General features: G+C 45.1%; 1 protein-coding gene across 1 annotated transcript in view; it reads right to left on the bottom strand.

Moving 5' to 3' along the window:
- The window catches only part of LOC140695036 (uncharacterized), a 134,663-nt gene that overhangs the window by 101,976 nt on the left and 9,231 nt on the right, over positions 1 to 23,456 (bottom strand). Inside the window, exons 3-5 of the mRNA XM_072957991.1 lie at positions 21,648 to 21,821; positions 21,055 to 21,194; positions 16,398 to 16,616 (exon numbers count right to left, since the gene is read on the bottom strand). Coding sequence (XP_072814092.1) covers positions 16,398 to 16,616; positions 21,055 to 21,194; positions 21,648 to 21,790 — 502 coding nt within the window. The 5' untranslated portion in view covers positions 21,791 to 21,821. The remainder of the gene's footprint in view (positions 1 to 16,397; positions 16,617 to 21,054; positions 21,195 to 21,647; positions 21,822 to 23,456) is intronic.

Genomic DNA, 23,456 nt, shown 5'->3' with positions numbered 1-23,456 from the left:
AGAAAAGAAAATAAGCACATAGAACATGTACATAGATCAATGAGAATTTCTTGAGATGCTGGAAGAAACAGGCTATAGTCTTTTACTTGAGAAATAAAACTACTTTTAAAGATAAATGCTAAAACACATTTCATCATTCATGTTGCCTTGAAAAATCTGAGGCACTTGTATCTGATTAGAAAAGCAATTCTGAGTAATAGTGTGTTACAATTCAGAGCCAGTTTGCTTTAGAAGAAAAGAGAAAAGAAAAGCTACCGTTTCTCATATACTGCACAAAGTGTGAAGTGTCTCCCTGCCTCTTTCTCCTCCCGTTTTCTAAGCTCATGCTTCCCAACCCTTCTGAAACAAGTATGAGAACCTCTTATTCCCGCCAATATGCCAAATGACAAAAGAAAATCAATTTATTTGTGTAAGTATATGCTTAAACCTTGAACTGGAAGAGAAAGATATCAGAAGTCTATATGGAACTTATTTCTACATTCCTGAAATCACACACACAAACGTTCACACAGACACAGACACAGACACATACCCCCTGGATTACTGGGAAATTCACAAACTTAGGATTTCCATCTTCTAGAAGATAACTTTGTAGTTAGTTTAAAATACAAAACTGTCAGCTTTGGAAAGCCTTGATCACCTGCTAAACCATCCAAATATCAAAGAGACCCAATTAGCCTTCTCGGTAGAATGTAATTTCCCATGATGACAAAACATACCCTAAAAAGTCCTGGATCTAAGTCTCGTGTTTATCACTAGCTATGATCGTTTTTAAGCACATTAACAGATTCAGAAACTTATGTCTCAACAGCATTTATTCTTATTGAAATACTATACGTGTTCATTTGCCTATACAGAGACCAGGTCCCATGATGGAGTTTAAGAGCTATTTTGTGTATTGCAATATTTATTTTTAAGTGCAGAAAAGGAGGGTGGGTATTACTCAGTTGTAGAGCACCTGCATAGCATGCACAATGTCCTGGCTTCAGTCCCCAGTACCTCAAAAAAAAATAAATAAAATAAGGGCATATTTAAAAATGAGTACAGTTATAAAAAAATGCAGACTAAAAACCACTGCAATCTAGGAGACACAATTACAATAAAAGAAAACAAGAGTTTCTATCAATTATTGGCTATTGGCCAATCGCAGAGACAACCAGAAATCACACCTGATAACCATCACGTGTGATTCTCAGCAACCCTACTAAGTAGACACGGATGGGAAACCAGGCTCTGCAGATGAGGAGACGGAGCTCAGAGGAGCCGGGGACGCTGACCGTCCTGCTTCCCGTGACACCACATCAGCCCAGGGCAAGCGCTGACGGAGCTGCAATGAGGGGACACCCAGCTGCATGGAACCTTGGGGCACTGGGGAGTCCCAGAAAACACTAAAAGCTGTTCAGTGAAAAACCAGCTCAAATATAATACACTGTGCCACATTCTTTAAACAGGGAACATGAGTGAGACCTTTTTGATGCCTCCGTGTCCTTTCTGCCATCGTCAGTTACTTGCCCTCACAGCGTGACCAGTGATGAACTGGACCCCATATGAAGCGCACTCAGATGGCAGAGCATTTGAAGCTGTTTTATGAAGTTTGTAAGACTCTGTCTGTGCCTCACACAGGCGGTCATCCATCACTTCTCACCGGTGTGGATGTACCACCTGAAATCACTCCTTTCTGCTTTTTAAAATCCCTTCATCTACTCCAGACTTTTCAATAGCAAAGAAGCAGCTAAACCACAGACAGTGGACAGCTTTTCACCAAATTTCTTGAACAGCCCATCGGACTACCTGGAAGCCCTTTACTTTTATTAAACCCACTTCCAGGTACTTCATCATTTTCGGATTGGTGGACTTGGCCTCTGACTGAGCTACTCAGAGAGCTCCCAGCCTCACATCCGTGAGAGGACCCTGCTGTTGGGAGAAATCAGTGAGAAAGGCGTACATCCCCCAGTCATGTCTGCATGGCTAGAAGTGCCACAACGTGCTAAAAATTTATACCATCATAACCCCTGGGCTCCCATGGACTGGTTTCACATTAACCAAACTCATGAGACACTGATGCAAGAAAACCAGAAATTTAACTTATTAATGTAACAGAAGATGTGAAACTATGAACCAGACTGCAATATCAGAGTTCAACCATGAGTATATGTTCTCCTCCACGGCCCAAACACGGGCAGGCAGTCACATGGCAAGTGTGGACAGAAGCAGAGCAGGAAGGATTTCTAGATGAATTCAATGGACTAAATTTCTGTTATACCAACAGATCTGCTGCCTGGAAAACAATTAATTCTAATCACGGTGCACTCTTCGTGGACAGTTGCCGAGACACGACTGTGAGCACCTGTGTAACTCTCCTTTCCCTGTCCTTTCTGGGCTAATTGATGCACAGACGTACAGAAATCGAGGGATGCAGATACATCTAAACACCCAAAGCCCATTCTGGGAGCCACAATACCATACAGCCAGGGTTAAAATACTTGCTCTGCCACTTACTAGTTCTGTGACCTTGGTCAACTTACCCTCTGTGTGCCTCAATTTCCACACTGTGAAACTGGGATAACAATCAAACCTTCCTTACTCGCTTGTTGAGAAGATTGAAGGATTCATTTCTGTAAAACGCTCAGAAAAGAATGTAGCACATTTTGGGTGCTCAACAAATGTCAAATTAATATTACAGTGGTTTACAAGTCTCCTTCCTAATCATCTTCTGTGTTTCCTGGCTAGACTAATACCCAAAGGAAATTCTTATTTCTCCTTTTATAAACTCATGGGATGAACCCTTCTGTTCCATCCCACCACCTGTTTAAACTGATGGAAGGGATACCTCCTCCCCACTCCTCTGGGCCATGCAGAGTGCTACTCCCTTCACAGCCCTGACCCCTGGCCCACAGCTAGCCCTCCTCACATTAACAGATTGAGTTGTGATTCCGGGGAGACAAGCAGGGCATGTGAAACCCTTCCTTTCCCTCCAGTGTTGACTACCCTAGGGAAGCACCCTGGATGCTCAGCTCCATTGCAGAACAGCCCTGTGCATGATGGGGCTCATTCTCTCAAGGGAAGGCTTGCTGTGGCCCAGAGATACCTGGGACAGGGTGAGTCTCTACTTCTGGGACACAGTATCATGACACTCATTTATCCACAGCCCTGAAGTTCATGGAGAACGTGGCTTCATCAGTAACAAAGAAGACATTTATCGCCTGCCTACTCTTTTGTGTCATCTCTCAGTTGGCTGCTGGAGACAACATGTGTATAAGTATTGGTTCCCCTTAGGCCCCAACATATATGAAGTAACAAAAATTTCTGTGGCTTAACGTTGGTCCAGGGCGACTGTGTAACAGTTCTGACTCTGCTGATGCTAAATTATGGGTGTAGGAATTATGGAACGTCCTCAAATATCTTTCATCATAAAATCAGCTTTTCTTATTTTCTTGTTTCTTTGTAATTACCAAAGACTATAAAATGATGGCTGCACACAAAACAGCAGCTAAAGTTTATGAGCTCTCTTGACATACCCACTGTGGTGAACATGTTACATAATTACTAATTCTCACAATTCTACAAAGCAGATATGAGTGTCCCCTTCTCACAGACGAGGGGAAAACTCAGAACGAGCTGACTCAGGATCACATGGTTCAGTGTCAGCACGTGCAGGCAAACCCAAGTCAAGAAACTACACCCCATCATATATGTACCAAATCAACTCCCACCAATTAACACACAGCGGCGGGGTCAATACTCAGGGAACTCAACACACCTTTCAGCTTTATGGTGCTCCAGAGGCAGCTTCTAGCTGTTTTATAATATCCCGGCTCACTGGTTTCTAACACTAGAAGAAAAGCCCGATTTTGCCATTGTTTGCACAGCAAGTCTGAAATGTTCACAGCGAGATAAAAGAATAAAACTATGATATAAGCAGAAAAAATTTTCCAGGTAGAAAGACATAATGGACGTTGTGCTATTCTGAAGCATTAAGCAAAGGAATCAAAATAAAATCACATTGTTTAAGCCTTATTTTACAAACAGAAAAATTAAGACTGTAAAAAGTTGCAACAGCGCCACCTATGGCTAAAAAGACCTTCCAGGTTGCCGGGAAACATGCAACACAAAAATTGACTGTAAGATGAGAAACGAGAATCAGATAACTAGAAGCTTATGTAGCATATACTGCACTTTGCTTCGGGGGGATGGAGGGGTATTCAGTATTTAATCTGATATTGCTAATACTCCTAAATATAAACAAAAGACATAGGCTCATGGAAGCTCATCTTAGAAGAGGAAAGAATCCAGTCCAGCCACTTCATTTTACACGAGGGGAGACTGAGACCTGAGATCTGTCCTCCTGGCAATCAGCAGCAAAGCTCTCCTAGGTCTCATGTCTTGCACTGTAGTAAAAACCAACAGAACTGTACTACGCCTATATTCATAAAAGTCACGTCTGTATTTTTCCAACAGTAGGTAATCTAAGTATCTTGCAAAATACTTCTCAAAGAGCCAGGAAATCATAGAAGGGTATTGAAATACAAAAACATTTATTTACATATTAAAACAGCATGAGCTTTATTCTCTCTATTAAAAAAGTGACATGTCAAATCAAAATTTTGAAATTTTAAAACCTGAAAAGAGTGCAGAAAAAAATCAAAATTTTCTTTAGTCACAAAAGAGAGAAGCTTATTCCCTGATAATAATCAATGTGGATTTTTCTAAACTTAATGGTTCTGGTCAGGATCCCGAGAAATTAAATGTCTGATGGATGGTTACACGGCAACATGAATTCTGAGCTTACATTCTGTGTAAATAATCTTCAAGGTCGTCTGCTTAAGGCAATTTAAGTAGTCCCTGTCTCACTAGAATGACACAGATTTCATTAAAGCTTCATACTGCACTTAAAAAAAACAATCCTAGTTACTTTAAGCCATATTAATGTATATCATATATACACATATTGAATATGCATCAGAAATAAGCTACCCTTTTTAGTATTCAGAGTTGATACTTCTAAACTATCAGTCACTGTGAAAGCACATTTTTATTAAGCACCTCTACGGTGCTTTGTATACAAGGCGTCCAGCTCTCACAGTCAGACAAGGTAAACCATATTACTCAAATTTCACAAATGACGAAATATACTTAAGCCATGTAAACAACTAAGATATTCATCATCAGGAAAGAAAAGAGTAAGGATTTTACTTACAATACTCACTGACAAAGTTTTCTTTCATACTAAGACTACATAAAACAAATTCAGTGTTTGGAAATTTTTCAGTAAATAAGCACCACTAGAAAAAACAAGTAACATCATTAGCAACAGTTGGACTTTCAAAGACCACTTCTCTCTTGCACAATAGTTATTTTAAATGTTTTGTTTTTAGTTCTCACAAAGCACTAAATTAAAAAACTATTTCCTTTACAGTCATTACCTGAGAATAAAACATTTGTGAAAATGTACAATTTTAATTTATGCCACTCTGCCTCTCATTCTCACTGGTGTCTCTCCTTTGAAGACCTCATCAGGCTGAGATAGCTAAAATCGGTCATTTATGGGCTCACAGGAGTTCGGGAAAACACTCAACGGGAAGCTGATTAGAGGAGCAATTGAGAATTCATCCTGTGCAGCCTGGATTCCAGCATCGAGCTAGCCACCGCAAGCTGCGTGTCATTTGGGGCAAGCTGACCCATCTCTCAATCCCTCAGCTACAAAAAAGGAGACACTGATACCTACAATCAAACACTTGCTATGAAGTAAAATATGAGCAAAGCATTTTAGCCTCAGTTAGGCGTCCACTCACAGCGAGTTTGGTCATTATGATGATGAGGATGGCTGTTAACAAATTAAGCTCGACCAAACAGGAGAAATCACCTTAAAGGAGAAACATTTTAAGTCCATGAGTATTTCCTTTTGGGTGGACTGTAGAATATTCTATAGATTTTTTTTTAATAAACCAAATTTTGTCCATTAATTGTAGATTTACAGGTTCATGGACAAGTCTCCAGAAAAATAATTAGAGGCCTCTAACCTCTGAAAATTAAGATGTAAATTTAAAAAAAAATCAGGGAAGAGATTATACCTCATTTGGGAGAGTATGTGCTTAGCATGCATGAGGCCCTCAATTCAGTCCCCAGTAACTCCATCTAAAAACTTTGTTTTTTAAGAAATAGAGAATTAAAGCAAAAGGATGGAGGAATACGGAAATTTTTAGAGACTCATCTCAGATTTAAGATAGGGAAGAAACCATCCAATTCTCAGAAGAAATCTTGAGGACTATGTAAACTGGATCTGAGATGTCTAGTCTTTTAACATTATTCATGAAATCATATTACCAAGTCTTAAAACTACCTGATAACCCACAGTGGTGATACTGATCATAACAGCTACCATCACGTATCGAGCTCCGGCTAGGACTGCTCTGTTCTGACATCTCTACCCCTAAGGCCTCACCAGGCGGAGAGCACTAAATTCGGTCATTTATGAGCATCTCGTGTAAGTCCTCCATTTGTGCTTCTCACTCTCCCCTCACCAGCTCCTCTGAGGGAAGCACTGTTATCATCTTCCCCACCCGCAGATAAGGCCACTGAGGCACAGACACTAAACCCGTTCCAGGCCACATTGGAATTAAAGGACGTCTGTATTTCTGCTGTTTTGCTTTTGACAAAGGAATCTGAGATATCAATTCAAAGCAGACTGTTAAATAATCAAGTCTGTCAGGTCTTCACCTCAAAGAGCAGATACTATAAATTCCTGATGTAGGATGAGGCTGCCGTCACAAACTGACTCAGCTTGAAATTAATATCCAAGATGAAGCAGCGGATACACGTAAATATTCACGACTGTCAAGTCTGTCCACGGGTCTGGGCCCTTAACTGCCTGAAAGGGGGTGAAATCCCCACCCGTGTCTGGGAGGGAAGCGCGGCTCTTCCCGGGCTCACCCAGGCTTCATAGGCTATTTACCCCCACAGACTAGCCTCAACGGTTAAAAGCTCTCAAGATTTTTACACCAGGCAAAACTGAAAGACATTTCTGTAGATGGAGCACTTTCTCAGGCTTAAATTTTTTTGCCTACACTCAGCCAGAGGGAGAAAAGAAACAGGACTCTACAAAGTCCTGACCCTCACCACTCACAGGAGTAGAATGACCACAGCAGAAGATGGCCCTTCACATTGCAGGATGTGAACAAAATAAAGATGCCCCAACAACAGGCACTCCCAGACACAGCGCTCAGCAGTCTTCTGCACAATCACAGTTGTGCAGCCCTCAACACCTTCTATTTCCAGAACACTTCATCAGCCCAAAAGAATCCCCCTATCACTAGCATTCACTCCGTAATCCCCCTCCACCCAGCCCCTTCCAACCATCACCTGCTCTCTGCCTCTGCATGTGCCTTTTCTGGGCTTCTCAGATCACTGAAATCAACAATATCTGGCCGTTTGTGTCTGCTTCCTTTCAATTAACATGCTGTTAGCAAGGCTTGTATATTTTGAAGTGGCATCAGCATCTCTTTATTTTTTATTTTTTTTGGAAACGTTAAAGATTATTAGAAGGTGGTAAGTACTATCAAAAAGAGTAGAGTGGAGCATAAGTGATTGTGTTTCAAAGGGAAAAGTGTGGGTTGAACAGTCAGGGTGGACTTCCCAAAACAGGTGGCATTTTTCATTTTCCTCTTTTTTTTTTCTTTTTTATTCACTCTTACGTGTGAATAATGTTCCACTACATGGAGATACTACATTCTGTTCATCCATTCAGCAGCTATGTATGGACGAGGTCCAGAAGAATGAGTGTAAGGGGTGACTAGCATGGATGGCATTTAAGCAAAGGGCAAAATGTGTTTTCAAAAAAAAGCCAACAAACAGAGGCGCAAGGAAATTCAGTGCGTTTCTGAGCAAAGTGCTTGCTTGCTTCGGCAGGACTACCGTGCAGGGCTGGGGCGGATATTGGCAGGAATCACGGTGAGGGAGTCACCTGAGAAGACATCCCACTGCAAGCAGCTCAGCCAATCCTCCTCCCTCATCCTGTATTGTTAGAGCAATGTTTCTAGGTTACTCTTATTTCAATTAATAGCATTTAACTGCACGTCTGATCATCACCATCAGACCACATTACCTCCAAGTCACAGAAAATCATTCACTGACCGGAGCAGCACCAGGACATAATGGTGATGGATTAGGGAGTCCTGCAGCATTCCAGCCTGCAGGCACAAACCCCACATGTGCCCTGGTGATGTCCAGAAAATAAAATACATGGAAATATCTCACTGCTGGAACACGACAGCTGCCCTCAAATTGCCCGAAAATCATGCTGGCAAAGCAGTACTCAACCTTCTCAGTACAAAAAAAAAAAAAAGCTAAGAAGGCAAATTTAGGCTCTTCCATTGAAAACCAGCAGCCACCACTGCCAGTATTTGAGCTGGAATGCTCCTGACTTTGAAAACCACTGCGCAGTTACATTTCAAACGTGAAACTCATATATATATACCACGTAGATGATATTGCAGTAGGATTTTTCTTTTCAAAATTTCCAGTTGCAAAATTAGCACAAGAAAGTTTATGTTTAGGCTTTAAAAAAATCAATTATCCTCCATTTTCTTAATTTTGAACTTATTATTATTTTATAAATGGAGCTATGGTGCGTATTTAAAACCTTTTGATTTCTGAAAACAAGACGTTTATGACCTCACTATTTCAGAGCAAACTTTAACGATTCTTTGAGAGGTGGGGCCTGGGGTGCTCACTAACAGCTCTTTAAATACTGACAAGGATGTGCTATTAAGTAATACAAAGGCTCTAAGTCCACATTAGCTCAGAAAGCAAAGAAACCACACCAAAGACTTCCTTAAATATTTTATATATTCCTATTCTTTTGAATATTAAAGCTCTTAAAACATATGATTTTTTTTGAAAAAGACAACAGCTGTAATAATTTTCCTCTCACCAAGAAAGCAATCTTTATCAGGAATAAAAACCCCTATGGAAATCGAAATGACAGGACGTTTCTAGCTAAGTGAACATCCAGATCTGAACACAAACCTAAATCCTATCAGATCTCACTCGAAGGAGCTCTACAAAGGCCTGGGCAACCCTGGAGATTAGCTCTTTTGTTCCAAATGTTGGCTGAGCTAAGATAATCACACTAGGCATGGAAAGAGAGAAGAGGAATGTCCACCTGGCAGCCTCCATCAGTTTTCTTCCAGCCACAAGGTGCCTCTAGGGCAGCCCCGCTAACAAGTCCCCCATAAGAAAAGCCGGCATCCACACTGCCCCTGCCGTCCCCAAGTAGCCCCGAAGCCCATATCCCAGCCTGTGAATGGTCTTCAAATGATCCCCCAGTTGGTGGCACCCTCCACCTCTTCCCCGCTACACACACACACAAAGCCACGACAGCCTTCCCAAAGCACAAATTTGATTACATCAACCCCACTTCAAACAGTTCAGAGGCTCCCTGGTAGAGTTCTAGCCCCAGCCCAGACCCTGCTCGCCCAGCCTCATCTCAGTACATAGGTCCCCAGTGACCTCAGGAGCCCCCTGACCTGCTCCTACTTCCCACTTGCCTCCAGGTTCATTTTGACTGTTTCCCAAGGAAGCCTTCCCTCCCTCCAACCTCCACAATTTGTTCCTCTCTTCCTAGAACATTCTAGGCTAACTGACAACGCTAAGCTCTCAAGAAGCAAATACATTTTGCTTATTTATGTGGCTACACTCTCTCTCCCCTAGACTCACTGAAGTGCACGTGTTATGAATAAATGAATGACGGGTTGGATCTCAAAGGGACAGACATACCTGCTCTCACCCGTCCCGACCCTTTTGTCTGTAGTATATCAGAAGCAAAACCAGAAGTACCTTCCCTGAGGGTCACTTCTGTTGACACCCTTCACTGCCTACTGTGTCAGTTCTAGTAAAACTCAACTTCTTCCAAAGCCCTACACCCCGGACTCTCTCCAGTGTCCTCCCCAGCAGGGGCTCCCTCCACCCTGGACCGCACAGGGCACTCTCCCCGGGTCCCCACGCCAAAAGCCTCCAGGCCTCTGCCCGGGCTGCACCTGCGACCTGAGCCACATTCTTGACTCCTTCTCTTGGCTGACTCTTACTCTGTCCTCACAACTGAATGTACAGCCCATTTCTTCCAGGAAGTTCTCTCTGATAATGTCCTTTAAGTCTTGTCTGGGCTCTATCTATAGCAGCAGTACATGGTGACCAACTGGGTGTTTGCCCGCTCCTTTGAGACCACGAACACTTGGGAACCACGTGGGAAGGAGTGAGAGATTACAAGACAGGTGGGGGAATCAAAAAGCAGAAATCACAGCCCAAGTCCCAAATTCAAGGATACTTTCTCAGAAAAAAGTATAAACTATTTCACACGTGTGCCATTTGGCTACTATTTTTGTGGCTTGTGGACAGCAAGAACTTGGTGTTCTAGCCCAAAACCCAGGTTACATGCAAAGAAATGTATATATTCTTATCCAAAGGAAACCAGAGCTGCTCAACAACAGTTTTCATTTAGAACTGAAAGGAAATTTGATAAAGGCAATCTCTCTCTCTTCTTTCTTTTCTGGAATCATATAATTTTAGAAGTATTTGCGTGACTAACAGACGTCTACAGCCCGTGATTCTGCACTGAAGTGTTTGGGGCTGAGGAAGCCCAGATTACATTCACTCTGTAAATGCAATCACACCAACACACTGATAGGTGCCGTGAGTGGTGGAGCTGATGTTCCAAAGCAGGCAACATTATTCTGTAAGAGAACTCTAAATAGAAAGTAAGAAATGCAATGTCCTGTACTCAATTTCATTTGCTATATGGGCCATTAACTGATAGTATATCTTGACTAATGAAACCCAAAAATAAATTGTCAACTTCGATTTTCTTCATCTGACCGTTTTATGCTAACATCGGATATTAAACTCTCACTCCATATGGAAAGCTCAGGCCTACGCTGCAGCACAGTTACATCCCGTGGAAGAAAGCCGACCAAGGGAGAACTGGAGAGTTTCCCTTCAGAAGCTGCAAAGTCTGGTTTTGCACCTGTACACCATTTGCAACCACGTCATCATCAAAGGAGTTAGACGTTACCTCTCTGGGACGAAAATCACTGCGTGCTTCAGAACCATCAAAGAATGCTGAGCTTTGTGAAACAGTCCAGAGGCGCTTAAATCATACTTTTTCTGAAAGGCTCCAAAACTGACCCACTTCACCATTCCAGGTATAACAGGGAAGTACTGGAAACAGTAGAGAGAACATGCCCTTGAATTCTGACAAGGCCCTGCTTGAATCCTGCTACAGCATTTACTAGTCGCTAAATGGACCAATTCTGTAACCCCTCTGAGAAGGCTTCCCAATCCCCAAAAGGGGGCTGCCACCGCCCACCTGGGAGGCATGGATGTGAATGAAACACGCAAGTAGGGCGGCCGACTGGTACCTGACACGGGGCCTGGCTAGTTTCCCTCCGCTGCCCTTCTCCCCCTTTAAATTTGCACTGTTCCCCCGGTAACGATCAAGCCCCCGGAACAGACTGCCCGTATCTTCTGTGTATCCCTGGATACATGCCTTACCCTTAGGAGGCCAGAAAAACAACTGCCTCCTCCCAAGTCACTAACAATGTTCTTAAGAGTCTGGGTATTTTTAACTCTATTTTTCAGGGAGACTATTCCAGAATTTTGCAAGCACCATTCTCCAGGTTGGCTCCCCTCCCAGTGCCCATCCCTTCTCACCTCAGATCCTCTGTCTGACTGCCTTCTGTTCATGGGAAAGCGAGTCCGGTAAGGTGGGGCTCCCTAGGCCTCCCTCCCTCCCTCACAGGTGATTGTGACTAACTTCTCCCCACTCCTCACTGCAACTCTAGCTTCTGAGGAGTCTACCCTCCCGTACACTGCAGCCTCTGCACCTTCCCAAGACGCACACGTGGCCACGACCCTCCCTTCAGATTTCTTCCTGGCTGGCCCTGCCCAGCCCCTGGCCCCTTAAGGATAACTGGCATTGCTTTGAAAATGGCAAACGCCACTGACTGACACACCAGAGCTGTATGGTCTGGGCTTTCCTCCAACCAAGACACAGCCCTGCCCCCCTCAGTCTCAGTCTGCAGCTCTCGAGACGATCTAATTCACATGCAAGGCTGTGAACACCAGCTAAGAATGACGACTCCCAACGTGTATCTCTATTCCGGCTCCTTCACCTGAGCCCCAGGCTCATCGACCCGAGTGCCTCTTTGAAGTCCTAATTTGGATGACAAATGGCATCTTAAAAATGCCTCATGTCCACCATTTACTCTGGAATTCCATTCCTGGCAGGTATCTCCCAGACTCCCCATTTTAGTAACAGCCCCAGCACCCACCGAGGTGTCTGAGGTCACATTCAATTTCCACTGTTCCCTCCCCCAGGCCCTGCCCTGGAATCAGTCCTGTTATCTCCATCAATAAGCCCATCTCAAGTGTAGTTCTGTAAGGACCATGGCCGGAAACACACAAGCTCACAGCATGGTGCACTAACAGTCCTCCGTAGGGTGCTCCCTGGAGGGGGAGGCATCTCCTGCCGCTGTTCACCTCAGAAGGCAGTGGATTCTCACACAGGAGGCCCAGGAGAAGGGACTCAAGGTTCTCCCATGGTCTGAGCTTTGAAGGGCCCGAGGTCTGGGGGAGCTCCTAATTAGCAGACACACTTGCCAATTAGCAGATGAGGATGGGGGAACCCACGCAAGGCTGTTATCACTTCAACTCATGGGCTCTCAGGAGCCATGGGAAAGGCCTGTGTCCAGTGTACAGCCCAGCCATCACAGATCCCAGCCTGCATTTGCCAACCCGGACAGCCTAGACTCCATCTACTTGCGACACTTACTTCTGTTCTGTTCCCCACCCAGAATGTGATGGACTCATTCAGATATTCTGGCCTGTCTCAAGCGAGACAAATTCAGTGAAAAATGAAGTGTCCACATTTGGACCAGAGCATGAAAGGAGAAACAAGGCCTCATGGTCAGCATGATGGTGGTGGCCAAACAATTCCACCAGGTGAGATGAACCAGGGTAGGGTTGAGAATCCAAGGTCCTGGGTTGGACAAATCATCTTCCTTCATTGTTGACTGGGGAGTTGGGGACTGACTACCACAAACTAACGACACGTTAGGGGGCCCACGTGGTGGGCGTCAGCTGCAACAGAAACGGATTCAGCTCTTTACTGCCAACATGGGTTAAAAGTAAAGGCCGAGGCAGGAAGGTCTGCACGGCTGCTGAGGCAAACCACAGACCCAGCTCTGAATGCCCACTGGCTGGAGCAGAGAGGAAGCTACGGCCCTTTTAGCAGTCCCTTTGCCCAACAGATCCAGGTGAGCCAGCTACTTAGGAGAAGGCCATGTTGTCCTGATACTCAGAAAAACCAGCCTCGTAAAGGGAAAAAATAGTGGCATGGATTTTAGACCCAATTCTGCCCCTTTATGAAGGCAAAGTAAAGTAAATGGCACGGGGAAGTTGAATGCAAAAAAAAAAATTAAAGAACCAAACGGTGACCTCTTCCTCCAACAGCGTCCCCTGCAGCTGTCACCTCCGTGGCGGCCACATCCTCACCAGTGACCGCCGGCCAGGAAGCGACGTCATGCACGTCACACAGCGACAGCCAGGAACCGCGTGCTGAGCACGTTTGTGTAAAAGCAGGAATCGAGCAAAATGCTGCAGAGTTTGACCTTACAAGTTTAAATACTCCATGAAAAGAATCCCTGAGCAGCCGACTAAATCAATTCACATCTTACTTCTTCAAAACAATGAAACAAATTTAATAAGGGCGCATTTGTCATTAAATAAAAGGAGGACCAAACATGTTCCTCAAAAGCAAGGATTTCAACAGGTATCAAACACCAGTGGGTGATGAGCTAACAAAGCAAATATTCCAAAAAATTAGAAAATAAAAAATGACTAAGATAATAGATGGATCAAAACAGCTGTTAAGTTGTTGCTTTTTAAAGCGATGGAGACTGTACGGAGGGCAATCTGGCTATTTCCAATGCAGGGTGTGCACAGCCCACATTTTCAGAAGCAACAACATGCTCACTGGGCAGTACAAGTGAAAAAGGAGTAAAGAAAAAGGAAAAGAGGAACAAGAGAAAATTAGAATCACACAAGAACAAAAATAATTTTGACTGCATGTACAAGAATTTATGTGAGTGTGTGAGGCCAGGGACACGGGGATGGTGAGGCCCAACCTCACCTCCTGCTCAAGGGAAAGCAGGGGCCTGAGGGGAGCGGCGCTGCCGGGGGACCACAACGTGTTCAGCTCCCCTAACCAAAATTCGACCTACAAGCGACTAGGCAGCTTTTGAGCTACAAATTATTGTCGCATTTCAGTCTGGACCGTTTTACTCACTTCCACCAAGAGTAGCAGGAGAGAATGAGGCTCTGCTCCTGCACCAAAGCATTGTTTAAAAAATTAATGACTGTGGAATAGTAAAGGAAACAATGGAGTAAAAGTGACTGGAGGAGAATGTGCTTGACCCGAGCTCACTGGCCGCGTTATCTCAATGACGTTCAGATGCTGGCTGAGCCCTTATGGTACCAGAATAGACAGACCCACAACGAGGCAGGTTTAATGCGCTGAACCACTGTGGGCTAAGTACACATCCGGCTACTCCGCCAAGTCCCAAGGGCAGACTTCAAAAGGCAAAAACAAGCTGGCATTCTCTGGTGGGTCTGCAGACTCAGAGACAAGCATTTGTTGAGCAAAAATGTCACCAGTGCCTCCTATGACAAAAGAAGTGGCACTGGCGTGGGGGCTGGGGCAGGGCTCCAGGCTTCCACTGCTCACTCACCAGTCTGTCCAGGAGGAGAAGGTGGTCCCTGCTTAGGTTTCGCTGATGCACCTACCTTGACTAATGTCTGGGGCCTCAGCAGGAGTTGACAGATGAGGTGAACGGAGCGAGACTCTGTGTAGCACGGTGCTGGGAGCTATGCCCTCAGCAGTGCCCAGGCTCCTAAACATGCCAGCTCATCTCCAAGAAGCAGATGGGGAGTGCGGGCATGTAGATCACAGGGCCCTGTGAGGACAAGTACAGATCATGGCCACGACATGCCTCTCCTCTTCCTTAAGCCATAGAGGTATTTCTGGGGAGGAACAGAAAATTCATCCAGAGCCTGCTAGGTGGGCTCTCGCAGGTGGGACTAGTGTCCCCTGTGCTTCTCACTCACAGGGCTGGTCTAGACATTCTTTTTATTAATTCCCTAGCATCTTCTCCTCCAACTTACCAACAACCAGAAAGTAGGATCTGATCTTAGGTAAGTTCAAGAATCACAGAGCACCACCTCCAAAGCGGGCCCGGTAGCACATGCCAGGTCTTCTGACCGCCACCTGTGGGACCACCATGAGCCCTCTCCAGACTCAAGGACCGAGGCCGTAGGCCGGGGGGACACAGCTTCCCTCACTCACCCCAGCAAAGGGGGACCACGTCTCGGCAAAGGCATCTCACCCTCTTCAGCCCGAGGGAAAACATGATAGATATACGGGGAAACAGAGCAGAAGGTGGGGGGTAGGCAGCCCAGAAGAGCTCATCTGTACTTCCGAGGCAAAGTGGGGCCATTGACTTAATCACAGGGACAAAGTGGGAATGAACAGTTCCCTGCTCTGTCCCATACACCGTGATACGCCTTTCCCTGCATAAGGAGTTCATTAGGAAGTCCCTGGCGGTGTTTCTGATGTCCTAACTTGGCATGGTGGCTGTCGGGCAGGAAGAGACGGCCTGAGCTGAAAAGGTGCTGGGCCTGGGAGGCAGGTGACAGCGGCTCCAGCCGCAGCTCAACCAGCGCCTCGTTCTGCCTCTCGGGGCTCAGCATCTCATCTATAAGCAAAGGGATGAGCATGTACCAGGACAGGCTGCCCAACAGAAATGAAATGAGAGCCATGTAAAGAAAGTTTCCCAGTTGCCACGTTTAAAATTTGAAACAAAGAAACAAACCAACAAACAAAAAACAAATACTAGAATGTGATTTTAAGAACAGATCTTACTTAATCTACTGTATGTAAAATACTATTATTTTGACATGTAATCAATATAGGAAGTAGAGAGATAGTTTATGTACTTTTACTAGACAAGCCTCAGCGTCTGATGTGCATTTGACCTACAGTACATCTCAGCTGAGTCCAGCCTCCTCCCCAGTGCTCCTAGCATGTGGCTTTGGCTACTTTATTGGACAGCAACTCCAGGGGTCCCACCATGTTCCTGGCTGTAAAGCGGGAGTAAGTGTCCACACTAACCCTAAAAGGATCTCTCTGAAATAAAGGCGGATTCACTTTGAAATGTCTGGAAACCGGCGGGCTGCACCTCCCTCCCCCCTTGGCTACAAGATTGACTTCTTCCTTGCTGATCCCTTTCTGGATGTAGGGAAGCAATCCAGCACACAGCCAAGGTGGACTGGCTTCCAGGTAAACTTACCTGCTGTCTGTGTCCAGTCCCATGAAGTCCTCCTTCTCAAACGGGATGCAGGGGAGGGGGATCTTGTCCCCAGAATTCTTGGGGCCACCATCCAGCCACTTGGACTTGAGCAAGATGAAGAGTGACTCAGTGAAGTCCTCGATCCTCTTCTCCACCACCCTGCAGTACTCTTAGATTGAAGGCAACGTCGGTGCGTGTCTGCTCGGCTACCTCCCCATGCTGCACAAAGACAAAAAGCTGAGAGTCATTAAGCGATGCACCATACAGCTCCTCTGCATGTGGAGCTTCTCGAAGGCCTTGGCAGAGAGACATTCGGTAATGGTGACAAGGCCCACGACCTTGGGGTGTTTCTGGAAGACGCTCCACCGATTCTCGGGCACATAGCGGTGCCTGTAGTGGATACAGAGTGTCCACTGGGAGCCACAAGGGCTGATATGGCTAACCGAGGTGAGTAGCTGATAGATGCAAAAGAAATTCTCCTCTGAGATGATCTCTATGGATTGGACCACAACGGGACGAGTCTGGTGGTCCTCAGCACACTGCACGTAGTCAGGGATGCTCATGTTGCAGGCCCTGCCGAGAGGGGAGAGGAGATCGAGGTACATTCTCTGCTGTGTGCTACGGGCCCATCTGGGTTGCGGTGACCTGGTGTGTACCAGCCAGAAGACAAGGGAAGCCAAAGCAAATCCAAGGGTACAGTTTGTGCTCAGAGTCTGCATATGGCTACTGTAGCTCGGATCACATTACCCAGCTTTTGGTCTAGGCTTCCTGCCTCTGCAGAGAAAGGTCATTTCTTATTTTCTATTTCCAAGCACCTAGCAAGGCCCTGATGCAAAGTCACTGCTCAAAAATGCTGAATAAAGAAATGAACAAAGGAAATGCTTCCCCAACCCCCTTCAGCAGAATATAAAGAGAAGGACCACAGTAGGATCAAAAGATCTGGATTCCTATTCAATTTATTTGAACTCCTAAGCTTCATAATAATGGATAAGAAAACTTGCCTTGGGGTAGAGGGTACTGTTCATTGGTGGAGCACATGCTTAGCATGTACGAGGTCCTGGGTTCAAACCCCAGTACCTCATTTTAAAAAATCAAACAAATAAATACACCTAATTTCCCTCCTGAAAAAGTATTTTTTAATTCAAAAGTCAAAAAACACCTTGCAATTGACACAACATTGTAAACTTGACTATACTTCAATTAAAAAAAAAGCCTTGCCTTACAAGAATATATCTGGATTACGGATGTTTGAAAATGTAAAATGCATAGGGTACCACCTGCATAAAAGGAGGTGACTGTACACATGTTCTATCCCTCCTTTATGAGTTATACTTCCTTTGGGGGGGTTATAACCTCTCAGAGCTAATGTTCTCAGATTAAAAAATATAAACATTACCTGATTCTCAGTACTGCTGAAGAATCAGATAACTCTATGAAAGCATCTGACCCACAGAGTTTACTCAATAAATGTTTGTTGAATGAATGAATAAACAAGCAAAGTGAATGCTGCTCCCTGCCACAAACCATCATAATGGTACTGCCTGGAAATCCCAAGCCCACGTTCACCCGACTCTGCATTAACAATGTGGGTGACCTGGACAGGCCTGCGTGCTTCTCGAAGCCCCAGTTTAATCGTGAATAGAAATAAGGGCAATAACACAAACCTCAAATTGTTAGTGAGTCAGTAATGAATTGTACCCCAACACTGCAAGATGGAACCATTAAGAAAACTGGGCAAAAGGCCCATAGGCCCTCTCCATATAATCTCTTACTACCACATGGGAATCTACATTACATCTCAAAATTAAAAGTCTAATATTTTAAAGAGGTTATCGAGGTTAGGTGAGCTCACTGTCTCAAATAAGGAACACACAGTACAAATAGGACAATGCCCAGCCCATGAGATACACTCAGTTAACATTCCCACTGAGCCCACTAGTCCCTCCAACTTCAGAGCAAGAGGATGGGTCCTCGTGGCAACAGGCCACAGCACCTGAAGCTAACAAAGCTAATGGTGTCCACTTAAAAGAGCCCCTGTCACCACCCTTGTTCTAATTTTCTATTTGTAATTTTTTTCTTTTCATTAAATTGGAACTCCAAATTGCATAGAATTCTTACCAGATATCATGATGGCAGCCCTTCAAAACCTGACCACAGAGATCATGATGGCAGCCCTTCTTGGTGAAACAATAAAATGAAAAGCCATTTCCACAAGACCTCTGTGTAAATCTACTAGGGAACTTCATCCTGGACTGAGGAAGAGGACTGGGGAGTAGGGGGTAAACTGGGACATGGAGAAATATGGGCCACATGTCCCACAATGGACTTTAGACTCACCCTCACCCTCCAGGAACTTCTAAATACACACAGACAGAGTGCTATGGACAAGAATTTTTTTTAAACAAATCCCTGAATCCCTAGCAGATCTTGTTTCTACCGAGACACAAATGTCTTATTTGTATAATGTTTCACAGAAGCCTTAAAATATTATCACCCCAACTTGACACATCAAGAAACTGAGGTAGAGAAGTTTATCACATTCTACAAGATTAGAGAGAGGCCACGTCAGACACCGTATTTAAATCCAAGTCCCTGCTCCGTTGCTCACACTAGAAAGTGTCACATACTGCCTCTTTCCTGCCCTCTCCCTGCAATAAATCTCTGAAGAGTCTTTTCTGTGTCACCTGCAATCAAAATCACATCAATTTTTCACAAAGAGCTATGTCACTCCTTGGAGGACATACCAAAATCTAAAGGGTTGGGTTGAGAGGAGATATTTGCATTTTCTGTTTCTCAAAGGAAACATGGCTTTAAAAGAAACTGAAAAGTATTTATCTAGTCTAAGCGCTCATTGTGCACAGAAAGAAACGGAGGCTCAGAGGAGAAGAGGAAAGGGCGTTATTAACAAATATTGCCTCAGTGCAGCACTAAGCCAGCCCTGGGCACTTCTGGGGGAGGATCTGGAAGGCCCAGGAAAATGAGTGTTAGAAAATAGAAAGAGAAGAAGAATATAAGGTCCCGTCTCTACACCACCATACCATGAATTTCCACCAAATTACCCAGTATGGGTGCAGCCAATAGTAAGGTTGTCTAAACAGGTTATTGAAACCTGGAATTCTCAACCATAGTGGAAATTCCAGCATTTACTGTGCTTTTTTCCCAGTTCAATCATCAATTCAGTGGGCATTCTGTACCAGGGACTACACGAGACCTGGAGTTCTCCCAAATAAAGATCTCTATTACCACGTGTGCAAACCACATAAAGGCAACCAGAAGAAAAGCGCCCACAGATAAGATGGAATTACTGAAACTGAAAGCAGCCAAAGAGCATATATTACTAGGAAAAATGGTGCTCCTATAAATGGACTCATGGACATAGAAAGCAAACTGTATTTAGCAGGCAGGAAAGGAGGGATTAACAGATACAAATTAGTAAATATAAAATGAATGACAAGGACCTGCTATATAACACAGGGAACTATATTCAATTTCTTGTAATGAGTTATACTACAAACAATCTAAAACATATGTATATACATATGCATATGTTTATAACTGAATCTCTGCTGTACACCTGAAACTAACATTGTAAATTGACTACACTTAAATAAAAAATAATTTAAAAAATAAGTAAAAATAAAAGCAACGCCATTAAGAAAAAATAAAAGAACACTCTAATCCCCTTAGCTGTAGGTGGTGGAGAATTCTGGTTGTAAACACCAAGTCCACTGGATCACTCCAGCAATGGCTGTCACTCTTTCTGACCATCAGAGAGTCACTTGCTTCACTGAGGTTTCTTTTCTCTTCTGTGAAAGGCTACAGCTGCAACTAACGATGTATAGAATCTCATCATTCACAAGCCCAACAAGTAGTGAGGACTTCCCATGGGCCAGGCTCTGGACAGAGGAAAATATAGGGTCCGAAATATATTCATGGGTAGAAGAAGTTTGTGCCATAAAGACGTTAATTCTTCCTGTTTTGATAGACAGATTCATTGCAATTCTGATTAGAATTCCTACCAGATTTTTCTTGGAATGTAACAAGTGAATTTATGGTCAAGATTAGCCAAGAAATTTCTTTAGAACCACCACTGGGGAGGGGTGGATAGGTCATTAATTTCCACTGCTCTTTCTGAAGTGATAAAAACGTTCTGGAATAATAATGGTTGCACAACTGTGAATATGCTAAAAGCTGCTGAATTTTACCATTTAAATGGATGTACTTCATGGTGTGTGAACTATATCACAATAACGCTGTTATATGAAAAAATATTTCTTGACAAATATTTTTCTTTTTATACCACTAGTCTGTCCCACAATTTAAGAAAAACAAAAAACCAATACAAACCAAACTGTGCCAGGAGTTCTTTAGGACTGCAATATCCCTGGGTCTCCAAGGCCTCTGGTGATGCTGTTCCTGTTAACACACACTAGCTGGGCTGGGCTAGCTAGGGACTGTAACTATCTTTTTAAAATTGACTGTCACACGTTTCACCCTTGGAGAGGGAAGGAAGGAGGATATCACAGCTTCATGCCTTCAGCTCATTTTTAACAGAACCAAGCCCTGCTTTCACCACTGTTAATCCCTCTCACTATAAAAACACGTGACATCAACAAGCACCGCCATCATAACACCTGAAAGTGTTCAAGATACTTACCTGCGGCAGAAACACTGAGGGAGGAGACAGAAGCTTGCTCAGCACTGATGCTCCCTTTTCCCGACTCCACCAGGTGAAGCTGGGCGCTACAGCCAGGGGCTCTCAGTCCGGGGAGCAGCACACACGCCACTGAGCTGGTCCTGAGGGAGGGTGAAAGGGAAAGGAGGGCAGCCCTAGGGGGGAGGGAAAGGGGGGGTGCGGGCTGCAGCCCCGCTCGGAGGCCAGCCCCAGCCCCAGCCCAAGCCGCCCGCCCCGTCCGGGTGTGCAGACCCTGCCCGCCCGGGACACAGCCCGCCCAGTGGTGGGGACGGGTCGGCGGCCTAGGAGAGGAAGCCCGGGAGGGGAGGACTCGCGGGCGGAAGAGGGGAAGCGGACGCCAGCCGCGGACTGAGGGGAGCCCGGCTGGGCCAAGAGGCGGCAGGGGCACACCTGGCCCTGGGCAGCTGTGGCCGGGGCGCCGGGGCAGGTGGCGCGGGCAGAGGGGTCTGGCCCGAGCAATCCAGCTGAACACACGCTGACTGGCGCCCTGGGGGGCTGTGACACGCCGACCGCCCTCCCGCAGCCGCCTCACCCCTTTCCCGATATCCCCTCACCTTGCACTTCCACAGCCAGAGGCCCCGGCCCCAGGCAGTAGCCAAAGGCCTACAGGGCGACAGAGCTGAGAAGCCATTGGGGCCGATCCCCGGCTCGGAGCTGGAGCTTCCAACCCGCGGTCCAGCTGGCAGCAACTGCGCATGCGCAGGAGGGCCAGCGATCCGCTCTGGGTCCTGAGAGAGAAGGGGAACCGAGGGAGGGAGAATAGGGGAGGAGGAGGGGAGGCGGGGAAAAGTGGAGGGAGACACATGGACAGGAGGAGCAGAGGGAAGGCAGTTATCTGGAATTGGGAGGGGAGTAACAGAGATGGGGAGAAAGCGTTTTACCTCTTGTGGCACCCCGAAGGAGGCAGCAGTCCTGCCTATACACCCTTCTCTTACCCGTCATTGCCCACAGCTCATATTTTACGTCCCTGGCCCAGCCCTCCAGCTAAGGTCTCTGCAGAAACCCTACGGGTATCATACCCGTTGCCCCCACAAGGAGCTAGGTTTACTGTTGCTCAGGGAACCAAGCACCCGCAGGTGTTGTTTCTCAGAACTACCTTGGGAAGAGTACATATTCCCCTTTTACACGCTGGGAAACAGGCAGGCACGATCTCTGCCTTAGCTCCACTGTCCCAAATGTTGGGCTGGCAGGGAGCGGGAGGTAAAATGTCAGAGCCCCAGAAGGAGCAGACTGCCTGAGTGTTGGTGTAGAGTCCCCATCCCTCCTGGGTAAACCACACCCCAACCTCGGGGAATAATCAAGGGCTCACCGTAGGCCCCTGTGTGTGGGAGAGCTGCCCTCAGTCCCAGTGTCCAACTTGCTAGGTAGGTAGAAGTGTTATTGAGTCCAAATTCATTCTCCTCAGTGCAGGACAGGCCAGTAAGTTGGGAGACCAAGTGTTGGGGCATGGAATAGCAAGTTTCTGTAGACCTAGATGGCAAACTAATGTCCTGGAAAACCATCTCCCCAAGTCAGAATTCAGGCTGCTTTCCTATGTGCTTGGTTTTTGCAAACTTCTTGGTGTAGGAATTCCTTCTTGTTAGAATCCTTTGTTCTTGCAGCTATCTCCCTGGGTCAGATCCCTGTAAACCTCCAACAAAACAAACGTTATTTTCTATTCTGCAACGTGTTATCTTTATATGATTGGAAAAGTGTTAAATACCCTTAAAGGTCAGAGCCTTCAGAATAGGCTCTCCTGTATATTTTAGGCTCTAGGCAACATTGTTTTACAAGCAAGAAGAAGCCTAGGAGACAGAGCACAGGGTTAAAGTCAAAGGAACAGATCTAATATGGAGTCAGATTTCTTCTTTTCTATTACTGTGGCAGAAGCCACTTGAGGATTTAAATCCCTTTAAGTTAAAAATAAGTAAAACTTTAAAGGAATTTACATACATTGGTGGGAACTTGCATAGCATATCTGGAAAAGCACACAAAGGATTGTAAACATTGGCATCTCCAGGGAGGCATGTAAGAACAGAGGATGAGGGAAAACTTCTTTCACTTGAGTATTTTTTGCTCTGTTTGAATTTTTTTAACCATATGCATATATTTCTTTTTCAGTTAAAATAAATGTGTAATGGAGCAAAGGAGTAACTAGCTCAGCAAATACAGCAGCCATAGACTCACTGAGTCATCATTTTCGATTTAAGCCAGGAAGCATTGATTGTCTCTCTCCTATGTGCCCAGTGCTGTTTTAAAACTCTTTTATATATTTTTTTAATAAAATAATAACATGCTATCCCTCACCCCTGCTCAGGGCTGGTGGGAAACCAACTGAGTTTTTATTGAGTTGTTTTCCAAGGAGTAGAGATGAGTTATAAACA

This window comes from Vicugna pacos, unplaced genomic scaffold, assembly GCF_048564905.1.
Source record: "Vicugna pacos unplaced genomic scaffold, VicPac4 scaffold_125, whole genome shotgun sequence".
In the NCBI taxonomy this organism is placed as follows: domain Eukaryota; kingdom Metazoa; phylum Chordata; class Mammalia; order Artiodactyla; family Camelidae; genus Vicugna; species Vicugna pacos.
The sequence above is the reverse complement of the archived record's forward strand: the minus strand, read 5'-3'. Positions and strand labels throughout refer to the sequence as shown.